Source organism: Rhea americana, unplaced genomic scaffold (genome assembly GCF_003343005.1).
Source record: "Rhea americana isolate MKP2758 unplaced genomic scaffold, rheAme1 scaffold_383, whole genome shotgun sequence".
Classification (NCBI taxonomy): Eukaryota; Metazoa; Chordata; class Aves; order Rheiformes; family Rheidae; genus Rhea; species Rhea americana.
The window spans coordinates 450,836-477,971 of record NW_028186516.1 but is presented as its reverse complement, the minus strand read 5'-3'; the positions used below and the strand labels follow the sequence as shown (position 1 = coordinate 477,971).

Below are 27,136 nucleotides of genomic sequence, written 5' to 3'. Positions count from 1 at the left end.
TTTACAGGGGTCTGAAAATACGGAATGTGAACTAGTGACTGGAAAACAATACATACGTTGATTCAGCTTCGTCTTTAGAGGTATAAATTTTTTTCTTTTCACAGGATTCAAATTTCCTGGCGTAACTAACATTGCCAGCAATGAACGCGCCAAAAATGCCAGCATCAATGACTTAAATAAAAATCACCATAAAAAGTAATATTTCTCAATAGCACCTAAATACTTCAGGAACCTAAGCTCCATTTAAAATAAAATCAGATTTAGGTGCATAGATATCTAAAGCTTTTGAAAAGTGAACACAGGAGCATTTTGAAAATTTGACCCAGAGACACTAGATCTGGCTACCACCACCCACAGCAGGAAAGATTTTGCTTTATTTTAATTATATATATATTTTTAAACCCGTCTCAGCTCTGGTTCCAGAATTTAAATGCAGATATACAAAACATATATTTTAATGCTTCTTAATCAGCAAGAAACTGCAAATACATCTCGTACTACAACTAGATAATATGATTTCAACTAAGGCTATACTGTAGCTTCCGAGTCTTCATCTGAACTCCTGCAGTTACTGCTTTTCCTGAAGCCTTTCCACGTGTAGCCCATAAAGGTAGGGCTGATTGGCAGGAAGCTGAAACACCTGTATTTTTTGATAAAGTTCATGCCAAAGGGCAAATCGTACGTTTCCATGCCATCCAGTGACTTGCTTCCTTTACCAACCCCTTTTTTCCATTTCCTTATTCCTCTTTCTTCAGGGCTTCCTAGAGTTAAAAAGAAACAGAAATTAATACAGATACACACAGACACGTTACTATTAGTACACCTGAAGAAGGTCAGTACGCTCTCTTCCATTCTGATTTCTTTTTTCCAGTACATTCACATCTTCAACAGTATAGAGACCTTAACTAGAAGATTCAAAGCGCACTCAAAGAAACTGAGGCAGGCTGGCGCTAAACAGTTTGCTCTGAGTGTTTAAAGTCAACAGGAGAACCAGCGATCTCTTTGTCATCTCCTGCCTCCCTAAACCGCTCTCCTCATTCAGAAAGGTAGTTGTTATTTCAGACTAAAAGGACACTTTCGCACAGCTCACCTGGAATGGTATTATCCAAAATAAATGCAACGCAACCACCAACAAACATGGCTGTAGTGAGGAGAACATTCAACACTTGATCAATGCCYGCTATTCCTAGAAGGACAGAAAAGAAAGAATTTATTCAGAGCTTGTACTTTTATCATACATACGCACATCCTACTGCTTTACATGCAGCTCAGCTGGGAAAATTCGCCATTGCGGTCGCTGAGGAATTCGCTCAAACAGAACTCTTAAAACCACGTGGGAACAGATTCAGAAGAAACTTTAACCAATACAGTCCACCCACGGGGACCCTTCTTTCCCCAGGCATAACTCCATGAACTTTCAGTTGCTTACAAAGATGCAATGAAATGTCATTTTAGTTTCTACTGCAAAAACAATCATGCAATTTAAAAATAATTAGAAAACTACTAAATGGAAAAGGATTTTCATAAGCTAAAAAATGGAAAGAGATGAAAAAATTTAAAACTTTTACTTTTTTAAAAGGGTAAAACCTTAAAGTACCAATTCACTAAAGAACATGGCACTATCATAATTTATCTTTTCTTTTAAATAATCTACTTTTCTAAGCATCTTAGTAAGATATGCTCTTAAATCTGTTGCTGACGCAGTATCTACAAAAAGTTAGTTCAATTTATCTTTTGTCACATTAAGCGTTTCCATACAGAGTCTTCCTTTGATGTTGTACACTGTCATTACCACAACTGAATGTTAGAAGTAAAAAAAAGAATACTTGCTCCGTGAATTCACAAAAACTGTAATTGGCTAACGGTCCGAAATTGARTTCATTAAAATTCGGTTTCAAAAAGCATGTCCACAGTGACAAAAGTGTTCAAAAATGAATACAAATTTCTAGCTTTCATGCTCTAGTTTGATATTCTCCTTGTTCTTTTATCATCATTTACAATTCAGATTCACCTTTTARGTCTTTCTCCCAGCCCAAGCGGGAATTTTCTCCTTGCGCTGCTCTACAATCTTACCCAGAGAACGCAGCAACGCTTCAGATGTATGGCACTGGAAAAACTAATTGCTGTCTCAACATCTCAGTAACTGCCACCTCTGAACACACCTGCTTTCTCATCTATAGCTTTTATTGTATCATTAATGTTTTGCTTTTACCTTTCTCTACCCTTTAAGTTACTTTGTATGTCGAGTATAGGGTGAAAGTAGGCTTCGTGCAAGTGATCAGAAACASGTACCTGTGACCAGTGGATTTTGTTTGAGATAGCTTGGCAGGACGAGTCCGAAGAAAATGGAAAATCCAAGTACAAACAGRTTACGAGAAGAATTTAAGTCTATGAACTGCAGATTAGACAGACCCACAGCTGTAATCATTCCTAAATTAAAACAAAACAAGTCTCAGCATTTAGATAGCCTTCTTCTAAGAAAACAGGACAATGTACATAAACACATACCAGTAGAGTGAAAATATATCATAGCCACACAGTACACAAAGAGAAGCAAAAAAACATACATTACCAAAGAGAGTGCAGAAGAGGGCACCAAGCACGGGGTCAGGCAGCGACGCGAAGAGAGCGCTGAATTTGCCAACCATTCCAAGCAAGAGCATGAAGGCTGCACCGTACTGAATAACCCTCCGACTCCCAACCTGCAGGAGAACAACAAGAAAAGGACACCTGAAGAGTGAGTACTTCAGACAGCTTTATGCTTCAGCTTTGTTTTTTTTTTTTTGTTCTTTCACATTCTCTTTTCAGATGGAGCCTAGAAAACACTGGTGACTTTTTCTCCAACGTAAGACAAAGAATTTTGTCTGAGCTAATGTATCTGAGACTATTTATTGCACAGCCTCAAAAAGCGAACCTTCAAAAAAACTGAAGGTCCTCATGAATTAAAACTTTTGACTGTCATGTTTGAAGACTTCTTTTCAAGTTTCCATGCATATTTTTTGTGGTGTTAAAATACAGGCTGCAGAGCACTTACAAATGCCTTGGAGGACTCAGCTGAACATGGCTGCAATCCAATTCTAACATACTTTGTTTGATTCCACCCATTTTCATTAAGACACCTTAAAATCTTATTAGCATAGCCTGTAACTGCTACAGCCACAATAGCCATGACAGGTGGCACAGTCCCACCTACAATAAAGAAAATAAATATAAATAGGAGAGATGGGGAACCGGTCAACTGTAATGCAAACAGAAAAAAAGTTGTGTGCGCTGCTGCCCTTTTACACAAGAATGCATATATTGGTTACCTTCCATGTCCTTCGCTTGAAGGAGACGCAGACTTTCCAGACAGACACTATCAAGTCATTTTACAACATCTCTCYCCAACACTGGAGCTGAACGCATTTTATATGCAAAACGTGGCTGTGCTAACACTGTGAAACCAAACGTCTTCGTTTCCTTCCCATTTTTATTTTAAGCATTCAAACTCAGAGCAGTATTTCTCCAGCATTATGTTGTAATAGCAGCTGTCGAGCACAAATGTGCAATGTAATAGTGTTATACACGCACACGAGGTACATTTAGCACCAAAAAACATTATGCTGGAAAGGTGGTTCCCAGCAAAGCCCTTTGCAGACTTCTGTTGTAGAGTATTAAGCTTCACAGGGAAGTTAATATTATTTGTTAGTTACGTGCGACTGAGCCAAGTGCCTCGTAAACAGAAACACTGAAGTGAAACATCACACTAGCGCTTCAATAAATGCATGCATATACGTGTGTTATAAGTTTTAGAAAGCAGTACTGTAACTTAGGCTACTATCAGGCCATTTCAACTTAAGGAAAGATATTGTACGAACATGGAGGTACTATCGAAAGTACTACTTTCTTCAAATAGTTTTCATTGCTTCATCGTTAGATGGGATGCATTTGGTTACAGAAAGAAGCTAGACTAGCAAATATGGATAATTCAGTATGGAAAGGTGTTTTTTGCTCCTCCCCCCCAAGAAACTACATCCACATGATAATGACATTGATTTATGCAAATAATCAATCATTATAAGCCAAACAAATCAAGCCCAACTGAGATTTTTGGCACTGAGCTAAAACTGCATACTTATTCCCAGACACTCATACACACTTCAAATGATTATTTCAGCATGTGTGAAAAGAGGATATGGTACCTTGCTGAGTATCCATTCTGTCAACATTATGGCATAAGCTGCCTATAACTTTTGCCCAACAAATCGTATTTATTTTATTCTCTTTTCACCAAGTCAGACTCACTCAAAGACTAGCTCCAAGACTTTGCAACTTTTTTGCTCCAGTTAAAGCCTCAAAATCAAAGTCTATACTGACTTCTAAAGAGGCAAACACCTTTCCAAATAGTACATATTTGAAAGGATCCATATAACAATTACTATGTAGTCTCTGCTCATGAACACTGAAGATTTCTTCTCCCAAATAAACAGCAGAGTAAACATGAAAAAAAAAGACAAAATCTATTTTGATACAAATTTAAGTTGCAAGCTACTAAGTTTTGGGGAACCAGCATGCTCACAGAAAACAAGATAAACCACTGGAGCTCAGCCATCCAGCTGTGCCATTATGGATCAGGCATATTCACTTTTAACGATGCTCTCTGAACAAACCTAACTGTATTTACTTTTGTTCTCTCTAACAGCTGCTGTTTAAACATTCATTTTTTGCTGGTCCAAAGCAAAAAGTACACTTATTTCTGCAGCCCGTTAATAAAAAAGTGCTGTTAACTGATACCAACTGCTACGAAGTCAGTGGCAGAAACAGAGGACAGAACTGAATAAACCTTCAATGCTTTTTGTTACTAGAATTTCTTCTAGGAAATTTCCATCAACAGCTGAAAGGAAGAGACTTATACAGACAGCAGATGGTGCTATTAGTATTTATATTCYATCCTGAAAGCAAACAGACTTGTCCTTTGTGCAGAAAAAAAATGGCCGAAGATAAATTCATTATCTCTGCTGCATTAAATCAGAGGGATGAGTTATTCCCGCACGCAAGAACTGGATTTATAGCTTCCAAGCCAAATAACACAACAAAATGTACGTATCCACAACATAAATTACTCTTAGCCATTTTGTTGATATTTTTTAGCAAGGTTAAATTAACAATGTCAGGCAAATCCATCTGCAGCCCAAGGTCGCCCAGCTTGGCAAGGCATTTGGGTGCATGGACAATCAGCGCACGAACAATTCTGCTGGTCCATAGGAATTCCTCGAGCGYTTACATACTTGGCAAAGCAACACCCCAAAAATATGTAATCCCCAAAGTGTGCTCAGCGCTTTATGAATGTATCATGATGAGGGCGAGTATTTAAGGAATACTTAACTTTGAAGTTACCTTGACTGCAAGCTCCTGCTCTTACTGTGTCAGTGAAATGTCCTAGTACAGATGTAGATAAGACCCAAGGATCTCAAGTCGTATTTTAGCATGTGTCAAAATGAGCAATTAAAAATATTCAGCTCTCCTCTACTGATACTTTCAGGGCCAAGATGGCTAAAAGAATATCAATTTCTGTATAGTTTACAGTGTCTATGTCTCACCTTAAAAAAAAACCACGAAACAAAACAAAACCCCCCACACCCTGGAATACCCTTGAGGTTTTCAAAGGGACAGTTTGTTTAATATCATCTCCTTTGTGTAGGTTTTCTAACTGCTTTTACTTTGAATAAAGTCCTTATCAGGAATCAATTTCCATGAGACAATGGTTGATACAGACAAACTAAGTAAATTCAGAACACTGTATAAAGTTTGTCTGCAGAAAATAGCAGTATTCTTTTCTTAGAAGATCATACTGTGAAACTTGAAAATGGCATGAGTATATAGTACAACAGTGTATAAAATAATATTCAAGTACCTTCGTGATGCCCAGGACACCAATGTTGGGGCTAGAAGAAGTGGATCCGTTCCCTGTACCAAATACTCCATCCAAAACACAGGAAAGACCTTCAATAAAAATCCCTCTGTAATTCACAAACACACAAAAGTCAAACTTGTATTAATGTAGACTCATTTCAGACAGCGCTTTATGACTGCATGCTATCTACGTGCACGTCAAACTATTTGTCTTGCATGGTTTATTTTAATTGGTGTTTCAGGCTCCAACATGCTTGGAGAAACAACATAGGTTCTGTCTTCTGTATCTCAGATGCCTACATTCCAGATCCCCATGTTCTTAAAGAACTAAAGAAAACACAAAATAATGAAGTCAAACCTCAGAGTCCCTCTCTACTCCTGAAATTACATTTCAGGTGAAGTGAACAAGCTACAAAACCGACTGAAAGTTTTGTCCCTACTGGAACTCAACAGGAAGTGCCGCAGACCCCAGTAGAAAGAGAACTAGGTTGCCAATGTAACATTTAGCATCAAAATAATTCAAAACCACAGTTGCGTCTTATATTTCAGATCTTTGGGCCTTGTGTTTGACCACATTGTAACATTTAACATCAGAACACATTCTTGACTTATACCAAGAAAAAGTACAAAATAATAGCATAAAATACAAACAAATATTTTCTTGACATACCTATTTATTGCATGAATAGGAGGAGGAGGAGCACAAGACAACCTGGCACAGGCATAGTAATCCCCTATCGACTCGATAATGCTAGCAACAACTGCGCTAAGCATCCCGATTACTCCAGCGGCTGAAATGGTTGGCAGTCCCCACTGAACTGTGAAGAAAAGAAAACTGAAAACTCTTGTTCCATCGAAAACAATTTAGATATCAAAACATACAGCAATTTATTAATCTTTAATGGAATCAAACTCCCTTTACAGTAACACTGTCTGGCAAGTTCAACTAGATGAAAGGAGCAGAGAAAAAACTGCCTAACCAGCTGCTTTGATCATGCTTGGAAAAAAAAAAAAAAATCTAAATCCCGCCTGTTCAGAAATTCCTTCTGTTCAGAAGACATGAATTTCAACCACCGCTTGTGGGGAGAGGAGAGTGAAAAAAAAAAGAAAAAGAAAAAAAAATCAGATCAGATCAGTGAGGCCAATGCCACTTAATTATGAGTTTTCTGAAAACATTTAGTCTACAGAAGACAATAGTCAAAACCAACAATGACCATGCACAAACGCCTTTCATTTCCAAATTTCTGCAGAAGAGAAAATAAGATTAATTTAAGCCCTTAACAAAGCTTGGCAGGCTTTCCATAGCAATTGCCTTGATGCTTTTCTCTTTGAAATAGATGAGTCTCTCACAACAAAAGAAAGTTTAAGTCACACCAACATGAATGAACAAGGCTTTACAAATAAGAACGGTCTAATACAGGTGGAGAAGTCTTCCTCCTCTTCATCACCAGAACCTTCTATTATACATCTTGCAAGTAATTCTTTAGAAGTGGTTTCTTTTAAAGACTAATCAGAACCAAAGCATACGGAAAACCACAATGAAGCTGCCTCATTATGGCGTGCCAGTATTCATAACCATTTCTATTATTCTATTCTAATAGAATATTACTCCATTATTACCACGTTAACTTCTGAGCAGCACAAGTGCAAACTGGTTGTGCAACTCCATCTCACAGTCATGAGAAATGGCTTTTAACAGCTTGAAACTTTGGGGTGCTCAGCATAAGAATAAATTGTACAAAATTCAGTGTAAAGCATTTTGCTTTCTCTTGTAAATGCTTTTTTTTTGGTCCTTCGATGAGCATTGACTGCTATCCTCTGACTCATCCATCAATTTGATTTTAGTGTCATTTCTGAAAGTTGGGACATCTTAATGCAGGTGTCCTAACACTTGCGTTAACTCAAGAAGTGGTGTGTTGGTGGGGAATACAAAGTTCAGAAGCATACTAAGTTGAAAAAACTGCTTGCAATACTAATTCTTTTCAACAACGAGATGAGTAACTTCAGTATTGCTACAGGAGTAACAACCTGTCTCTGTTGCTGCGTAATACTAGTAGCAGCTGACCACAGTATCAGCAGAAACAATCGATCCCTGAAAATCCGTATTATATATGCAGCTATATGTATAAGAACTCAGAATTACGTATTTAAATCCTGTGAGTGCTTTCCACAAATCTAAGTTACAGGCAGTCAGTCTTTCTTGGAAGAGACTGTAAGACACCACATTCAAGAAGAAAATAAGGAGTAAAAACGTAACCCCCACATACAGTGCTTTTAGGTCAGTTAAAAGACTCCCACCAGCTATTGTATGCCAAAATGTATCAGAATCTAATACAAAGAAAAAATTAGCAATGCTTGCAGAAAAAAGGTCAGAAAAGATGCTCACAAGACTGTTCTTAAAACCAGTCTTAAAAGGGGGGAAAAAAAATCCCATACTTACAAGGATAAGGAACCTTGAACCATGGAGCTACCAAGAGCACTCCTCGGCGGGCRTCTGTGCGAGCGTAAAAGCCGTACTTCGAACTGTCAGGGGGAAAGACGTCCGTCACAGTGAAGATGAAGCACAGCAACCATGACACCAAAATAGCCAAAATAATCTGTGACAGAAGAGAGGAAAAAAAGCTGTTTAAAGTAAACACTTATTGACAACATTCATCAACAGCAAACAGTTCCTGCACAGAGTATCTTTAACATGCTTACCTTAGCATGCTCTTCAGTGATAAATTTTAAGTCTGAAGAACAGATCCATTAAAGAAAAAAGCACCTAACAGTAAATCCTGTAACAAAGGTGCAGTTACAAAAGCTTTGGAATCAGAATAAGCCTCCAAAGGAGCACTTAAAACTAGTGAATGTGTTTTCAACTTTAACACAGAAATAAAAGGAAGTCTTTCACACAGGGAAACCAAGTATTGCTTTCAAAAAAAACAAAAGATAATGATCTCGCCCTCCCTTTTTGGAGGGCCTAGGTTAGGCTTTCACTACATGCATAAACATACCTTCTTTTCTACCCCTTCCCCTCCCTGACATCCATCCAGAGAGACATGCCAGAATGGGATCTGGCAAGACTACATGAGACACTCATTTCCTCTAGCAAATGAGCCATTTAGTTAAGTTTCCCATAAGCGCATTCAGGCTTTTATCTCATTTTTGTGATCTATTTTACTGTTTAAAAAAAATAAAATAAAAGACATAAAAAGAGGATTCWTAAGTTTCTTTGCCAATTGAAGAACAAGCTTAACTACTTACAGGGAACATTTTGAAAAGTTGCAGCCTGTACGCTGTCCATCCTTTCTTGGATTTGTAAATTGGTAAGGGAAATTTGACATTTCTGGCATACTGAGAAAACAACAATACTAGGAAAATAGTCCTGAGAAAAAAGGAGGAGGGTGGGAGAAGAGAGACATATCATTAGCATTAGTAAGTTAAAAATCTTTCCCAGTACAAACTTGATAACCCTCTAGGCTCTTCAAACCCAGAGTATAAATAGAAATTTTAAGATTTAGCATAAGACGAAGCATTAGGAGAGAATATATTTTAATTAAGCTGTTATTCCATGAAACCCAAAGCCACGTAATTTGTATTCTAAAGTACTGCAACACAGTCAGCAGCAAACAGGTAAACAAAACCAGGAAACTAAGACAGACGGAAAGATTTTCAGAGATAAAGCCAYTGGGAAAGAGGTACGCCGCACTCTTCCATTTGACTCAAACTCTTAACTACTTGCGTCCAGGTCTGCACTGCATACGAAGCAGGGAACAGCCAAAATGGGGACTTTTTTTTTTTTGTTTGCTTGCTTTGGGGTGGAAGGGAACACCAGGAAGAACAAACGTGGAGGTAAATGGGACGCAACAGCTAAAACACGTTAGTCACTACGCTTCCATGCGTCTCGCTCTTATCTTCAGCAATATCTGTGTCTTTGCGACAGCCAGTCCAGCTCCCATAAATCAAAATCAGCCCAAAAAGACTATATAAAGAGTCAAGGTGTTTGAAAGAGCAAAATCTTTCCTGAAAATCAAGATTATGTTTTAACACTGACTTAAAAAAAAAAAAAAAAAAAGGACGGATTTTAAGCTTCTCTCCCTCTTCCATTCAAGATCACTTTCAGTCTGTACAGAACAAAACAGAGCTTTATTCTCCCTCGAAGGCCAGGAACAGAGAGCCCCGCACAAGAAGGGTGTCATTTATAGCCTTCACCCCTGACTAAAGTCGAATGATAAAGGCATCTTTTCCTTGCAGTCAGGAAACATTCTGGCATCTCTTCAAAACTCCATTATCGAAAGATGGACTCCAGTTCCTAAAAGCAGCTATCCTGCATGTTAGCTCCGAGGACAGACAGACAGCATGATTTTTACTTAGAACAGGGCTGTAAATCATGTCAAGGAGGACACATACATTATAAAGATGCTCTCCGTGGCTTGGCAGAGGCTAAAGCAGGAGAGCGAGGCAGAACAAAGTTTAAACTGGCTCGCTAAAACCATTTGAGTTTTGCCTCGGTTTGCTTGTCCACAGAGCAGGTGGTTGGCTACAGAGCGCATGGTCGGGGGGCTTACTGCCATGCTGTAAATTATCATGAAATCTTTGAATGCCCAAAGAAATAGGGTTTTTTTTTGCCAGACGTACAGACAAAGCCAGATTTCAGGGATATATCGTGTTTTTATAGCTCACAATGTGACCTGCTTTATGATTAAATTATTTCAGCCTGGTGCCTTTAGACACAAGAGGTCAGAAAATGGTTTGGGAAACTGAAAATCTTGTCAAATAACATCGGCAGCTAATAGAGGATAATAGCTCTTATACAGGTATTATTCTGCTGTGTGAGACAGCAACGCAATTACTTTTATCTCATCAGAAGAGTCAAGACAATTTCAAGTGCCACATCTTGTAAGATCAAGTCTGAGCGGATCGAGAAGGCTACAGGGACATTTTCAACAATCTCGTGCACATTTTTGCATGGCAGAAGCCAGAGCGCAATTACTGACTGGGTAATATTTAAACCCTGTTCCTAAATTGATTTATTTTTTCCATTTGCAAACTGTCAACTCGAATTACAGGTTTCCATGTCCAATTCACCAAAGGTCTACTTGCTTAATTTAACATTAGTCCCAACTTGCATAGAATTTGTTTTACAGCAAAATAAAATGTTCCTTTGGGTCAGTTGCTTAACATAATAGAATTACAAAACTATTCACGATGCTAACATCTGAGATAAAAGAGAATTAAACAGCCCTTTTAATCATAAGCTGCACTTACAGAATACTTTACATGTTCAAAGTACTGTACAAACAGATTAGTCAGATGAGAACCTGATCTCATCAAGTCACTCCTTCTACTTCCAGAGCAGGTACAAAGTTATTTGTTATATATTGAACATTTCAACTGCTTCAGTCAATTTTAGTCTCTCTAAAATATGGTTTCCAACCTCACCTGGCTGAATTTTCATACCATCTCATAGGAAGCTTTTGAACTCCCTTCATTTCATTTTTCTCTGTTACTACCTTTCATTTTGCTATTCTCAATTCTTACGTTTCCCTGGCATTTATACCTATAGAAATATGCAGATCATGCCCTGAAGCTCRCTCTAAAAGCCTTTTTGTCTACTAAAAGGAAATGTCTACTTATACATCAGCAATTAAAAAAATTATCTCAGAACTGGGGCAGGGRGGAGGGTAGGAAGCTGGCATCCTGGAACTATCAACATAACCTTCATCCCTGTTAAACCTTAGCGGAACTTGATTTAAAAATTAAACAGTCTTATTGCACCTGTGAAATTCTGGCCACTGCATCACTTCAAGTCTAGAAATGATCCGAGGAATAAAAGCAAGAATGTTTTAGAGGAACTATAGAGCTTATAATTTAAAAAGCTATGAAAGTGGAGAGAAACAATCACTCAATCACTGGCGTAATTTAGTAGGGTAAAATCTGAAGTCAGAGAATACCTGTAGGCTGAAACAACATGCAGCAATAATGAGAATCAATATGAGAGTGAATGACATATAGATAGTAAACCTGGCACAAACTGCAGAAACTAACAGACAGCTCTTTGCAAAAGCACTATGAAGAATAATAAACACAAAAAACAGCTTCTTGTCTTTGCTCATGGTCCACAGACACWGCACCAGAAAATATTCTGATCCATCATGCCAAATGCAGTACTACAGGAATCCCTTGGATGGCAAGCTGACTTGGCAGGGAGAAACGAGAGCACTGAATACCTTTTAATCATACCTTTACCTTTACCTGAATACCTTTACTATTAACCTTTTCTTTCTTGCGGAGCACGATAACACCGCCCCCCCAGCTCACTTCAGACTTCTACTTGGAAGAGCATGAAGTTATTTAGCCACAGCAGCTGCAAGCTAAATCGCCCAAACAAAATCAAACTAAAACGTGGGAGAAAACGTATGACAATTAAACAATCTGCAAGTGTGACTGCTAAGTAGGAACTTCCAYGTACTGTAGTGCTACCTCTGGTAGTCAAGAAAACTTGGCTTCTTCATTTGCACTCCAGAGTTCCTGCATGATGATTTACCAACTGGGACCCACTGGCCTAGGTCAAGAGCGCCCAGGAGTACTTACAACATAGCGATACCCCAGTGTTTGCCTGCTCTTTCCCCAGCTGCCTGGAAACCGGACAGGCCGATGAGAGCAACAGTTGGYGTGATAGTCAGAGGTCCGATGTATCGCAGCAGGGCACCGGGAAGGCCGAGCAGACCGATCACCACTTCTATCAAGGAGGACATGATAATAGCACCTTGGATCTGAACACACAAGAATGGGAAAGAGACAGTTCAGYCAAACCTCGAAGCAAAACCAAAACACTTCTTTTTCTGCTCTGGCTTATAAACTGCAGTTAAAAGAATTCAGTGATACAGAAGAACTCAGCAATTTTTTTGCCATAAAACAGCTCATTAGGTTTAAGTGGCTTATTGCTTAAGCATAACACTTATGGTTTTCTCCACAAAACTATTACACAACAGACCAGTGGGCCAGTCTGGTAGTTGTGTGGATAGCACATCACACTGTCAGACAGGAGACCTGGGTTCCAGGCTAACCTTTAAGCTCTCAGATCGAACCGGCAAGGGTTGGTGGCGCCACGGAGGTGATGCTCCTAGCTCCTAGGGGCAGAGTGTATGCTGCATTGTTCACAAGTGCTCCTTAGAAGCTGGTATAGAGCAGCGTTGTGGTCTCAGGAGACTGTCAGCCCTCTTGGCTGCAGGGCTCTTGGCAGGATGTAGCTATGGTTTGAACATGGGGAAGAGAGAGGGGTTGTTTTTAATTAAGAAAAAGTTTGCAGCCCAAAGCAACGGGATGGGAGATAAATTCCATGACACACGCCTTAATTTGGACTACCCTATCTACCGCTCTAGTGTGATGCCTGGGCACAACCCTTGTCCTGGGCTCTGCAAAGCATGACGAAGTTCATACTGAAATGCTCAAAGTGGAGAAGAGTTTGATGTAGCTCATCAAGTCTCTTGGGAGAATCAAGGTCTTATCAGAATTGTTTCCAACTCAAAGACACCTAGACACAAAGAGATTTCTAACTGCGTGTTATCTTCCACGGGACAGCCTACTGAACAGTGACAGCAGGCAGGTGATCTGACGGCAGCTGATGTGTTGCTTAACTACTACTGCTGAGCACAAAATCGCAAAGCGTTACAAGAAGAGTATTAGTCCCACTCGTGTACTTTACTGTGCATCTTTTTGAATGTGGCAACTAACTCATTGTATTTGCTTTTCAGCAGTGAACAGGTTGAAAAGATGAAGACTTCCGTGAAATGATCAGAGGGATATATTCAAATTAAATCGTAGTGAAAGAAGACATTATCAACTTAAAGGCGAGAACACGTAGATGGTTACGTGAGAAACTTAACTGAAACTGGACAGATGAGCAGCTAAAGACTATTCCTACATTACCTCTCGTATTCTGGGATACCAGATGTGCTCAGTGTGAAGCAGCTCTGTTGTTCCATTTGTAACTGTTATATCTTACAAAAAGAAAAAGACAAAACAGGTTTTTACTCCTCAACCACTTTGCAACCATAGGGTCAAATTTCTCACAAACCAAGTTTCTGCTTAAGCTGTATCCTGACCAATGAGCCTTGATTTACACAGAAAGAATCTCAAGTCCTACAGATCAAGCAATAACCTCTCCCAAATAACATGTTTACATTTCCTAAGAGCTAACCACTAACTTTACCCACTGTACCAGAGTGGAGGGGGGGAAAAAAAAATCCTAACTTCCAGAAATGAAGGTCAGTTAGGAATTCTTTTCCCACTCCAATAAATGGGTGAATGGAGAATTGCTCAGTTGCACATTAGGACTCAAGCACTTAAATGTTTGTTGTTTGCCAATTTAGGTCACTCATTGMATAATGGATTGACTTGTGGTTACAACCCCACCTGACACTGTATGGAGGTTAAAAGGTTCATGAACAAGATGCTGTAAAGATTCTTTCTAACACTCTGAAGTAGTGAAAAATTACTTTGCAATCAAAGGTTATCAGACAGCATCTTGTTGGAACAAGGCATTTACTAGGGTACTGACACACTTTGGAGTGCTAAATATCCACACCTCTGTAAGAACTACAGCGCAACATAGACCTTGAAACCTTGGGCACCGAAACGCATATGCCATTTCCCAGCAACTAAATCTGATCTTCCCAAGGGGAAAAAGCGAATATTTAGAACTAAGTTTTACACAAAAAACATCAGGAAAATTAATTGGATGGTCATGTGACTCGAGAGAGATCTTTAAGTACATAAATAATATAAATTCAATGCAAATATAATCATAAGAAAAAAATGACTGCTCAGGAGCACTTCAGTTCAAAGCAAGTAGCCTTTTTCTTTACAATGCTATTTTGCACTGCCCACAACCTTATTACTAAATAACCACATCCCATTGAAAAGCAGTCTGCTAGAATGGTTCCCACTTCCGTCTAACCTAAAAGTCAGCCTACCTGATTAGTTTTACTTTACATTTTTTTCTTAGTATGTGATTGTAAATAAAATTCAAAACCTTTCAAGATGAAATTAGCAAAGGAAAAAAATAGAAACTTAAAATTAACAACCAAAGATTTCTAAAATCTGCTCTTCAAAGACTGTAAGGTAGGAACAAACGAGTAAAAATACTGATGTTGAGGTGATGCTGAATGTTGGGAAGAACCAGTCCAATGGAGTTCTTTGAAGTTCAGTACTGATTTTGAGCAAATACCCAAGAGCAGTGTTTTTGAACCTCTGCCTTACTCTGCATGATTAACAACAACAGAAAAATCCAGCAATGGCCTAGAACGATTTCTAAACCATTGCTGGATTTCTTTTGTTGACATTTATTAAAAACAAGTAAGAAAACCCCAAAGCAAATTACCATCAGACATTAATCCTTACATCCACAGGGTTTTCCCACAGCGCCTATCGTTTCCTTAAGGCTCTCTTACACACAGACGTGAAGGAACAAAAACTAGAATTCCACAAGAGCATTTTTAGGAGTCTTTCTCCACAGCAAAGAGGCGCAAAGCTGAAGCACTGCAAAAGGAGTTATATTTTTTGTATTTTCTGCTCATTGCTTTCAGTTTCTGTATCAAAATAGTACAGTTGCACTGTACAAGATCCGGGTCATTTGTCATGTAAAACTGGGCAAGCATAAATTACAATTACCTGTATTATTACATTTCCACTTCTCTAAGGAGAGTATCGCTCTAGCAGGTGCTAAGAACGCAAAAGCACTCGCTTGAAACAAGGGTAACCTGGTGGAAAAGGAAAGAAGAGATGTTGGTATTTTTTGGTGTAACAGTATTGTRTCCGGATACCAACAGTACTTACACAGTTATCCATCCTCAGAACTAACCTTTATCAGGTGGTTACTAACAACGTGGAATATGAGAATTTCTTATGGGAAAAGAAAATCCACGTTGAAGTAATAACACTCACAGATCAAAGGCCCTAACAGGAGACACTACATGCATGAAGTTATCAACACAATGCCTGTAAGAGCTAATTACCAGGCACTGACATGTGGGTACCAGACATCGATCCAACAAGTTTTCGGCCCAGCAGCAAAGCAGGGCACGAAGACGAACGTTTTGACGCAATTAACAGCCAGGCTGCTGAATACGCAGCGTTTACAGTCCTGCCACATTAAAAGCCCTGTGAGAAAGGTAAGCAGTCAGCATGCTCAATACTTGCCAGCTGCATGACTTGAAGTACAGTCATTTTAAGATTCATCTTTAAGCATATGTGTAAGTAACTATTACGTTACTAAGTGCTGATTAGATGTTCCAGGTTGCTATCAACAATATGAAAGCTGAAAGAATTTCAAGATGACATTCTTAGCATTGGTGTTCACACCTCCCAAAAAGTTTTCTAAAAACTAAAGAGCATCTGCCTATACGAACTACATATTTACCAAATGAGCTGCAGCTTGCATAACGTTACAAATAATCAGATGTTACTTAATCTAGAGGAGATGCACTTTGAACTACTCTGTAAATACTGTCATTAACGGATGGTAACATGATTCTCTTTAATAACCAATCTCAAACCATAGCATGTGGACCGTTTAATTGCTCATGCGACTCTAGTTACTTCACCAAGTTTATGGCTGTTTTACAGCCACAATGAAGTGCCTTAATGCCAGCACAATCACAGTAAAGGAAAAAAACAAACCGTAGCAGATTCAGATAAGGAGGAAGAGAAAGTCTATGGGGAAAAAAATCCTTAACGTGCTTAATGCAAAGAAGATCAAAACAGAAGCATGTTACTAACAGTGGTCATAAAAAGTCACATGCAGAAAGTTGAAACAGCTGAATTAACAACTGGAAAAGGAGTTGGGGCCATGAGCAATCTAACAAGCAGACCCACATACTACAAGTTTTCAAAACTATGTCCAAATTTCAAACTTAAGAAAATATACATGCAAGTCAAGTATGCTCAGATGGCTTGTAATTCCTTTAAGTTCATTCTAGGAAAAAAAAAAAAAAAAAAAGAAGAAGAGGAAAGCAAGCTCTATCTTTGGTGAAGAACCGTGGCAACTATAAGTGAATGATTCACCTAATTTTCCAAGGTTTATTAGGCAAACTGAGCAAGCTGGTGCTCATGGCAAAATATGCAATACCTGTAACAAGCTGTTACTCCTCTATCCCACCTACACTGTCCTCCGTCCCTCTCTAATGATTTTGTAAATGTACATTGCAACAACATTCTCCAGCAATGAAGTCAGTTGTACTGAGACTTAACTCCAGGCGCAAATTTTGTATTGCATAAAAAACCCTTTTAAAAACTTGCACAATCTTAGTTCAGGGGTACAAGGTACACAAATTGCCATGGGCATTCAAACTCAGAACCTTGCCTTTAGAAACAATATATCCGTATACAACAAATATTAAAGACCTAAGACGGAACATACATGATGAATCAGCTTCTCCGTGTGTGATCCAAAAGCCACTAAACTCCTCCTGTATAACACACAACTTTTTGATGAGAAAACTTATCTAAGTTACTTTTTTGTCTTCCAGGGTTTAAAACATAAAATTGTAAAGTCTTAAGGGGAGGAAATACCTAAGGAACCAGAAATTGCCAGTCCCTGCAGTATTTTGAACCAGCATTTTTAGGTTAAATGTTCAGAAAACATTCCTAGGAGCAAAAAAATTGTGTTGCTTGTCTAAATGAACGGCTATTCAAATTCTCAAGTAAAATACCAATAATCTGATTTACATCTGATTTTCTTATCTTGGGTATGGCTTCAACAACTGTCCCTAAAGCTACATCTAGAAAACSTCACTGCACAGTCCCTTTGCCAGCCTATTCACATTTTCAGCCATTTGGTCTAACGGCACATTATTTATGGGGAGCATTTGTGTGCCTTTAATTTTTTTAGAAGCAAAGTTACTTTTACTCGACCTCATTCATCTTTGTAGACCTAGACAATCCATTTGGATAAAATCCCACACAATAACATCTCCTTATGCCTTGCTTAGCTATTTGCTCAGCCTTCATAGGATAAAGTTAACCTGAAGTATTTATACCAAAAGGGCCAATAGGGTCAACATGAAGTGTTCTTCCGCCTTCCCCTCTTTTTTTAAACTGTAAGAAAAAAACCAAAACTCTCTCATTTGTTAACTTATTTATTAACCAAAATGAGCCAACTATGATCAGTATCTTCCCAGCTGCAGTTTGAAACACATTTCAAGAAATAGCTTTCCCATTGCGAAGCCAGCCATTTGTGGTACGAAGTGCCATCTCATATTTGGGATAGCATTTGAATTTCACGTCCAGATTACTRAATTGTTTAATTTTGGCATCAGTCCATGTGAAGACAGAGCTCCTTGTACAGTTAAAGCCATCTGGGAAAGTCTTAATTATCTTAACGATTCACCCAGATGTAGCACTGCTTACAGAATGAAGTGATGGGCACATCAACAAACCTAAAACATCTAGGTATATTAAAGCTCCACTTGATAGCCTCAGTCATACAAATTACCACAAATCTTTGCCAAATCTTCTGGATTATTACATAATCTAATAAATAGCTCGAATTCCTAAAATTAGTATGGGCATCAAATTGACCACAGTGCCTCCTCGTYATTGGGCCAATTCCATCTTTAAGGTCCTTTAAACCACGGAATTTGACCTTTTGAAACCATAGTGGCTTTATTTGTTGAAATACTTTTCAGTTGACAGGCTTGCCAATAAATACTTTAAAGTCTCACTTACAGAACATAGCTGCTATATCCCAGTCCCACCCTTACATAAAACCAGAATCACATGTTAAAGTTACAAAACGTTCAGCCATTGAAAGTCCCTCCTTAAATACAAATTCACTGATTTTTAAGGCCCAAACACAAATACTTCTACAGTTTACGAACACATCCTTCACAGTGCAAGTGGAAGCCACTGAAAAGGGGGAAAAGAAAAAAAACAAGGAGGAGAGAGAGGAAGGAGGATCACACAGGAGGGACGGAGCATTTCCAACTGATGGGATCACACCTGCTTTGTCAAGAACCCCAGTTTACTCTATAGCAAGTAACAAGGACAAAGGTGCCCAAGATTAATTAGAAAAAGGGGAGAAACCCCCCAAAAACACAAACTTGAGTTCTATAGACAGACACAGGTCTCAGGAAGGGTAAAAAGCAAGCTTTTCATAATAAAGTTGAGGCAGAAGAAGAAAACTAGTGGCAAAGGAAAACCAATTTTCCCTGTGACTTAATATCCAGCCACAATGCCACACATCTTCAAAGCCTGAAGAATTTAAACCTCAATAAATCCAGCAAGGAGACACTCAAACTGGAATGACAACAATAAAAGATGCAATCTTCCAGTTCCTTCAATAATCTCTCAATTCCCTATATAAAACAAAACCAGAAGATTTAAGAAGAGAGAGAAAAAAGCAACTACTCCAACTAAAGGGAACGCAATCGGGTGCAACATATCAAAAGGCACAATTGTTTCACTGCTCCACTGCCTCCCTCTCCAATGAGGTACTTAAATTTATTACAGCTAAGGCAAGCTAGTRTATGAAGCAAAAAGAGCAAATTGGGCAGAAAAGATGATTATTAACTGCTGCTGATCCCAACTAAAAGCAAATACAGTGTGTGAGAGGAACTCTTCTTTCCCAACAGTTTTAGTTATCATACTTTCCCACCACAGTGAACTTTCCATTCAAAACAGCACAGCAGTTTTATACATTTAGCAAAGCTTAATAAAAAAAAAAAAAAAAGATTTTTTTTTCAAACCAAAAAAAAAATCCAAGAAAGTTTGTTAGCAATGTGCATCTATTCAAAGTAAAATAGTAACCAAAGATTCTATCAGAAAATCTGAAGTACTGGGAAAATTCGGGGATGAAAAGTTGATCTTTCACAACTGTAATGATACATCATAGGCTTTGCCTTCCTCACCCTGTTGAGATAACCTTTCCTCATGCAGAGATTCTGTTTCTTAGATAAATCTTTAGAACTGYGGGAGGCGTTGGTCCATTTTGTAGCGGAATGCAAGATGTCAGCTCACATCATTCCCGAATTAAAGTAAACGACACAGGAGTCGTTCAAGTAGTTACATGAGGCCATGCTAATACCCTATGCACTTTTCTTCTGGTATTATTTATCTTTCACAATTTATTCAAGAAGATGCAAAAATAAACTCTGCGGGTTCTATCTACTCCTGGTTGTCACAGAGAAGAGTCAACAAAAGTTTAAGTAAACATTACATTAAACATTTCTCTACACTGTTTACTGTAGAAGTGTCATTTAAGAAGGTTTTTTTTWAAAAAGAGTTTTAACTTCACATTAATAAAGCTGACAATACACTCTTCTTTTAAACCAGCACCAGTTTATTACAAATATTACTACCACCTAAAATCATGTCTGGCATCCTTCTGGGAGACCAGAACAAAGGGTAAGACTATACTAACCTATACGTCTTCTTCCCAGCTCACTGAAGGATCCTTACCTGCAACTTGCAGTAGCTAACAAGTAACAAGTAATTTGCTTGTATTGGCAAGGGAACACTCAGAGACCCTAACCTCAGAGAATAAAATTCACCTGCATCCTTTCTCACTGTGCATGTGTGCGAGCTTTTCTTCTTTGAGGGACAAGAAATTCAAGGGTCTCGAATCAACTTCGGAAAGCTAAGTAGGTTGCTTTCACTCAAAGCCAAATATGTTTGAAGACATTAGAGCTGAAGGTCAGCACATTAGCCTTGACTACCCTTATCTTGYGGCATGACTCCAAAGACCCTACCATTTTAATTCAGCAAATGCTTTACTAAAATAAAACAAGCACATAATTTGCTTTAGGACAAATCCCGAAAACTTAAATTTCTGCAAAAAAAAACCCCAGTATCCTACAAAAAACTAATGGAAATATCCAAAATAGAAAAAAAAAAAATCACACACCTTTTTAAAGAGACTTTCTCCCTAGAAACACTTTACCTTCCCTACCCTCAGAGTTTTCTCTTTCCTCTCCTTCCTCCCCACTCCCGAGCTGTACTTTCTTTCCCCTGAAATGCCTTCTCTTATTTCAGACCCACCTTTTTGGGGGAGAAGCTTTCCAAAGGCTTTCATTAGTTGTCCTGGACTTGAACTGCTATCTCGTATTTCATATTTATCCTTCGAAAACAGACTAATTACATCTTGGATCTCATACTACATCCTGGAAATTCCAACATAGGCAGAGCCTTGTCATCATCACCTCCACCCCTAGCAACAAGTTCCACATCTCACCTGCACCCAAAAGTTGTTTGTAACAGCGTAGTGATGCCCACACAGAAGAAAATGGTCCCAATCAACTGGCTGGTAGCCCACTGGTCAAATCCAACACACATGGCATCAGCTAGCAAAAAGGGCACTGCTATAGTCCCACTGAAACACGTTAAGTAATGCTGCGAACAGAAAAACAGTTTGTTAATACTTTAGCCAACATTTTAAAAGCCTGTTTTATGACTACCTTTTCTTTTACTTTCTGTTCTTTTTTTCTTTCGCTTTTAAATTATCCACCCTATCTCTCATTTCCTTGTTCTAAATATTTCTTCTGGTATTTTACTGCCCATGTTTAGCTACGACTAGCCTGCTGCTAACGGTCTCTGTTTATGGATGATAAACTAGGTTATTTACATAGCTACACGGCCACTGCTCTCAATGAGGGAGTATCTAGGTAACTGTGCTGAAAGCAGCTTCCAACTTAGAAAAGCAGATAAATAACTCCATTTTCAACCATGTGAAAGACCATTAGCTTACGAATGAACTTAGGGCACATTTAAACTAGGCTACAAGTAAGTGCCCAAGTACCAGAAACTACCTGCTCATTAATTCTTTTTCTGTCCAACTACAATAAGTAAACAAACAAACAGCAGCCACCATATTCAACAATCCAAGTAAAATCATAATCCCTATAGAACCATTTGTCCTTGAGGAAAGGCAGGAACAAAAAGGATGCTTTGGAATGTATTTGTTTGTGGATCTCAACATACTTTATAGATATTAACAAATTCTCAGCATTCCTGTGGGATAGATTTTTATTAGCATTCAAGAAAGGAGATGGAGAGAGCTGTTCCACATCACATCAAATGAGCGGCTGAGCTAGCTGTAGGATGCAGCTCCCTACTACAGTCCTACTCACTGCAGAAAGCACATTTTGCTCCAGAAAGGGCACAGGACTTGCCTGCCCCCCTTATCAGCACGCTTACTGGTGAAGACTCCACGATAGCGCTATCAGGCTTGCAGAACTGACACAGCTACAGCTGCAGATTTAATATTCAAGGTGTCAGCACTAAACCATTCTCTCTTTCCATCTTTTAGTTCCAGAGGTGGCACATGTCATCTTCTGAAGCTTAACACTTAGCATTCGTTCACTTRTTTAACCACTTATTTAGCCATTTATTTAACTGAGCAGCAGCTTTAAAGACTAAATATTATTACTGCGAATCTCACAAACGCATATGCCAGTGAGCAATAATATAGGTCATYATCAAAACAGTAATTTCACCATGTGACCAACTTCAAAAGAAACTGTCTTATCGCTTTCTTCAAACATYTGAGAGCATGGGAAGAATAAAAATCACATACACAAAAGCAAAACGAACTTAAAAAAAAATACTGCAAAAATGTAACAAGTACTCTGAAACATACCTGTAACCCCAAAAATATGCAGAGATACCAAGGAGGAACATCTTCAATAGTGTAAATCATGTCAGTTCTCTGTGCATCTAAACTGCCACTGCTGTCCAGCGTCTCTGCCAGAGAGCTCTGTCATATTGGGGAGAAAGGACACAAAACAACTTCAAATTAATACTGTGTAAGAATAAGCCGAGTTTGAACTGTCGGCAGCTCCTCCTAAGTACTCGAAGACTGGTGTATTACTCTCAAGCAACGTCAATATGTTTTATCTTCAGAAGCCTTTTACCTCCAAGGCAACGAGCTTATCTCCCAACTGTAGCTCCTGAATTTGCGCCAAACAGATTCATTTGTATAAACCATTCCCTACTTATTTATACTAACACAACAATTGTTCGTTTACAATATAACCAATCTGTCAGCCAAATGGTGCCATAAAAATGCAAAAAAAAAAAAAAAAAAAAAAATTTTTGGAACTAAGTAGAAGAGTCAACAGTGACTATGTCAAAGTAAAACGGCCGCTCTTGTGTAAGAGCCCTAAATCACAGGCAAGGAAGTTCCTCATTATGACAGCTGCTTCCCAGCTTAATTCTTTCTCAATTTCAGTCTCGGTTAACCATTTTTAGCCACAACTTATTATTTTTGCTTCTATCCTGTGCTGAAGCACACAGGAAGACCCTAATCATTGTAACTGAATACATCCACAGCCAGTTTATAAAAGTCAAGCAAACTTCCTCCAAACCTACAGGAAATTTAAGACAGACCACATTCTGGCCTTCTTTACAGTCAAGTGGAATTGGTTTGTTTTACCTCTCCTCTTTTCAAAGGCCTGAGAACAAAACACATTGCTCTAAAGATCTAATGCCAACAATAAAAGCAGGAGGAAGTATCAGATTTTATCATTTCAGCTTAAGCACCAAAAAAATCCCCTTATGTAACTACTTTTCTGACCTAATCCACATCAGTACTAAACTCACGTGAAGCAGCCCTACACAAAGGCCGGGAATTTTGCCAGGTTTAAGATTTTGCCTTAAGTAGTCTTTATTTCTTCAAAATCACAACACATTCAGATTACTCCCGGATAATCTCCGTTTAGTTTATCATCTACAAGGTTACGGAAACCAACCGACCCATGGTATTTCCCTTTCACTTCCAGCTTCTGTTGAGAAAACAAATGCAATCAAGCATGTATGCTAATTTAAACTCAAGAAGTGTAAATTTATCTCACAGAGCTATGGAGAAAATATAGCCACACTCACTTCAGAAGCCCTTTTTAAACATTTCAGAAACCCCTTTTAAACACYGAGCATCTTGCTCACCAGGATTAATTTAAATAAGGTACAGTTCCAAAAGAGTTCAAAAGAGAAATTACTCACTGTACAACTCGTACGGACAACTAGCAGCACCAATATCGCATTCATTGATTTGAAAAGATAAAAACAAAAAACCCCACAATCTCCACTCCCACTGGCATGATTAATTTTTTTTTTTTTTTTTAAAAAGGAACTTGAGTTTTAGAGCTTCACCTCATAGAGCAGGGAAGAGTGTTTAGCAGCAGTAAATCCGTACACTTATTGTCCCTAACTGGAATTTACTGGAATYAGGATAAAACACGCACAGCCTCATGTCCATGCACGTGTACACAACTGCAACACTGGGCACAGGGTGGCTGACCCAGGAAGACAGACAGCAGGAGGGAGATGTGAGAGCTGATGCAGTTATGGAGAAACAGCAGGACRTTTACAGTCACTAGAGGCTTTCTCTAGGGACCTGTTCAGGAAAATAAAGATTCACTCAGAGAAGCTACTGTGATACGTTCTGTTATTATAAAACAGCTTTGTTTAGCTTCCCTCAGAGACTATATGTATATATATATAAAATATATATTATATCTGTATATGTGTGTTTACATATATATATACACACACAAATATATATATAATTACATACACAAAACTGCCCTCTGCTCCATTTCAGCGCAATACACGCACCAGCTGAGAACTCTGCTCACCAGTGACACGGTTTTGTTAATTCAACATTGACTATAAAGTCACTGCACACTTTCTGAAARGCAGAGGTCATAAAGGAAGAATTAGAACGGTTACAACATCTCCCTGGGACGCAGAAATAGAGAAGTTTCAGCTGCTGCAGTTCTCTTACGAATCACGCCAGCGGTGGCTTGCTGAAGCCACCCAAATCGCAGCAGGTTAAGCAGAACAAACCATGGATAGCTCCCCACYGGACTGCAGCGCGAGAAGAAAAAACACCTACCGCAGCACGCCGGGCAGCCCCTAATAATCCTTCTAAGCACTGACAGAATGAGATTTTCCTAGTTTATGATGTTTCAGTGCCTATCTAAACAGGGATATAGCCTTCTCTTAGCCTTGAGATAAAAAAAAGGGCAACCTGCTGCTACTGGGACAAAGACTCATCCAACAAGTTTCAGCTTTTCAAATTTGTGACTGCAGACAAATATAGGCATAAAGGTAAAGAATCACAAAGTCAGTGGGCACAGCGCTTAGGAAAAAGTCACTAGTCCATGGCATGTAGAAAGCTCTCTGGATATGGATCAAGAACTRCTAAATACTGTAAGCTTTCCCTTCTGAAACAGAAGTTTCCAGGTCTTCTAACAAAAGAATTTCAAACTATAAAGCACAAGTGATACAGCAAAGTCTTTCTTACACAGTGCCTGGATCGCAGCAGCTGTTGCAAGCTTTGTTAAGTAGTTGACTAATGAGATTAGCACTGCTTGGGCCAATTTTACAGTTGCTACTTAGAACTCAATGTAGTGATGATACGGATCCCCTTCGTATTTTAATCACAGGCAGCTGCAGGTATGCTCTTCACCTCTTTCCGAACTAATGAAACACACAGTCGAGGTCAGCAGAAACACAGCTTACTTCTTGTAACAGCAAAGCTGTAGGATAAAAAACATGCAGGATAGTCGTCYTCCTTTCCAAAAGCCAGACTGATTCCAATGTGGCAGAAGCAGCTTCCAACGTTATCAAACCTATAGCAGATAAGAGCTAAAGGGAGCTGACATAAAAGAGCCCAAGACTGAGCAGCAAAGAATCGAGGAACTAGAGGTGACGCCTGCCTACTCGGCTGGTAAGTCACGAGGTAGTCACTGGCCCTTCTATGTCTCAAACTTGTGTCTACTAGTTCAACGCTCTGCCTAGGCACTGGTGCTTGCCAAGTATGCCATAGTAATATGTGCTGGGAGCTGCTGAGAATGAACTGCACCCTTCTGAAAGAGATCTTCGTTACAGACTAATTCGCTTCTTAACTGGTCACGAGTGGGACAACACAAAGGGGAAAAGCAGCACAGCAYAGATATACAGGGGAAAAAAAAGACAAAACAGAGATAAAGGTAGAGCAAAAATGATAGGAAACAAAAATGGAGGAAGCAAATGTCGACAACAGTGGGAGATGAAGGTTCCCTTATAAAACAGGAGTGGAAAGGACCGAGAGAAAACTGATGAACTGTGGGGAATCAGTAAGAGGCCTTTAGAGAAACTAACTGGAATGTGTCAYCAGCCCTTTATTTGATTAAGCAATAAGCAGTGCATTACTGTTTATTTTGTAGAGATGCATCACTATGGCTATTTCTCATGCAGGCAAATAGTTTATTGTTTGAGCTAACAAATATTGCGAGAGAACGTAAGCAAGAGGCATCCTCCAACAACTAAGTATGTTTCGGTTCTCTTTGTTACAGACTTTTATTCAAAGTCTAATGCTTGCTATTCTGGTGAACAGTATCTTAAGAGGAATGAAAGCCAAGAATTATCAGCCTTCACGCACACATTGTTATTTTAAGTGGGAAAAAAACAAAAAAGAGATTTGGCCAGATTAACAGAAAAACTAGCCTCAAATACTATCTTAATACACAAGACTACTAATTTCTAAAGCCTCTCCTTTCACTGTTCATTCATTTTAAGACGTAGCAAAGGTTTAACTCAAGCAGATTTAGTTGATTAAAAGCTCACTGTCTCTTTAAGACAAGTTATCATCCATCACCCACAGCTCCCATCRCAAAGAGTTAGCAGAAAGGAGAAAAACACACGTTCGGAAAAAAAACAGACAACGAAGACATGCTTTAATGTCTAGAGATCGCTAATCTAAGTTTCACAATTTCATCCCAACAATTTTTGCTCAAGGCTTTTATCAGATTGTCTCTTTCTATGCTAGTCTGAGCATGACCCAGAATCATCCATCATACACACCAGCAGGTCAACTTTTGCCAAAATCCATCCATTAAAATATTAGCAGTATCAAAATGAGCTACAATTTAAATCTGAAAATTCAGGAGTGAATTTTGAAGTCTCTGCATTTGAAAACCTTAACCAYGTGCTTTGATATCATCCTGGCCAGAGTGCAGCTCAAATGCAACAAGAAAACCCCACTCCTAGTTTCAAGTAAGAGCATCATTTCATTTGTTTAATTGGTGCATTTGAAAAACTGTTGAACTGAGGCAATTTTGAGACAGTTCATTAACCTCACAGCTAAACAGTAATAAACACTGCAAAAAAACAAAGTGTATTTCAGATGTACTGTAATCTGCTCCTTATTCTAAATAAAAGGTCAGATTCACACCTCCTATTTGCAAGATTATTCAACCAGGCTGAAGAATGATGGAATACT

General features: G+C 38.8%; 1 protein-coding gene across 1 annotated transcript in view; it reads right to left on the bottom strand.

The window, feature by feature from the left end:
* Window positions 1–439: 439 nt before the first annotated feature.
* SLC23A2 (solute carrier family 23 member 2) overlaps window positions 440–27,136 on the bottom strand; it is a 51,136-nt gene continuing 24,439 nt past the window's right edge. The window contains exons 5-17 of the mRNA XM_085313387.1: window positions 22,511–22,627; window positions 21,107–21,264; window positions 15,550–15,638; window positions 13,807–13,877; window positions 12,469–12,650; window positions 9,139–9,259; window positions 8,333–8,489; window positions 6,563–6,710; window positions 5,894–5,999; window positions 2,573–2,702; window positions 2,293–2,430; window positions 1,091–1,186; window positions 440–761 (exon numbers count right to left, since the gene is read on the bottom strand). Of these exons, the coding sequence (XP_085169513.1) occupies window positions 529–761; window positions 1,091–1,186; window positions 2,293–2,430; window positions 2,573–2,702; window positions 5,894–5,999; window positions 6,563–6,710; window positions 8,333–8,489; window positions 9,139–9,259; window positions 12,469–12,650; window positions 13,807–13,877; window positions 15,550–15,638; window positions 21,107–21,264; window positions 22,511–22,627 (1,746 nt within the window). The 3' untranslated portion in view covers window positions 440–528. The remainder of the gene's footprint in view (window positions 762–1,090; window positions 1,187–2,292; window positions 2,431–2,572; window positions 2,703–5,893; window positions 6,000–6,562; window positions 6,711–8,332; window positions 8,490–9,138; window positions 9,260–12,468; window positions 12,651–13,806; window positions 13,878–15,549; window positions 15,639–21,106; window positions 21,265–22,510; window positions 22,628–27,136) is intronic.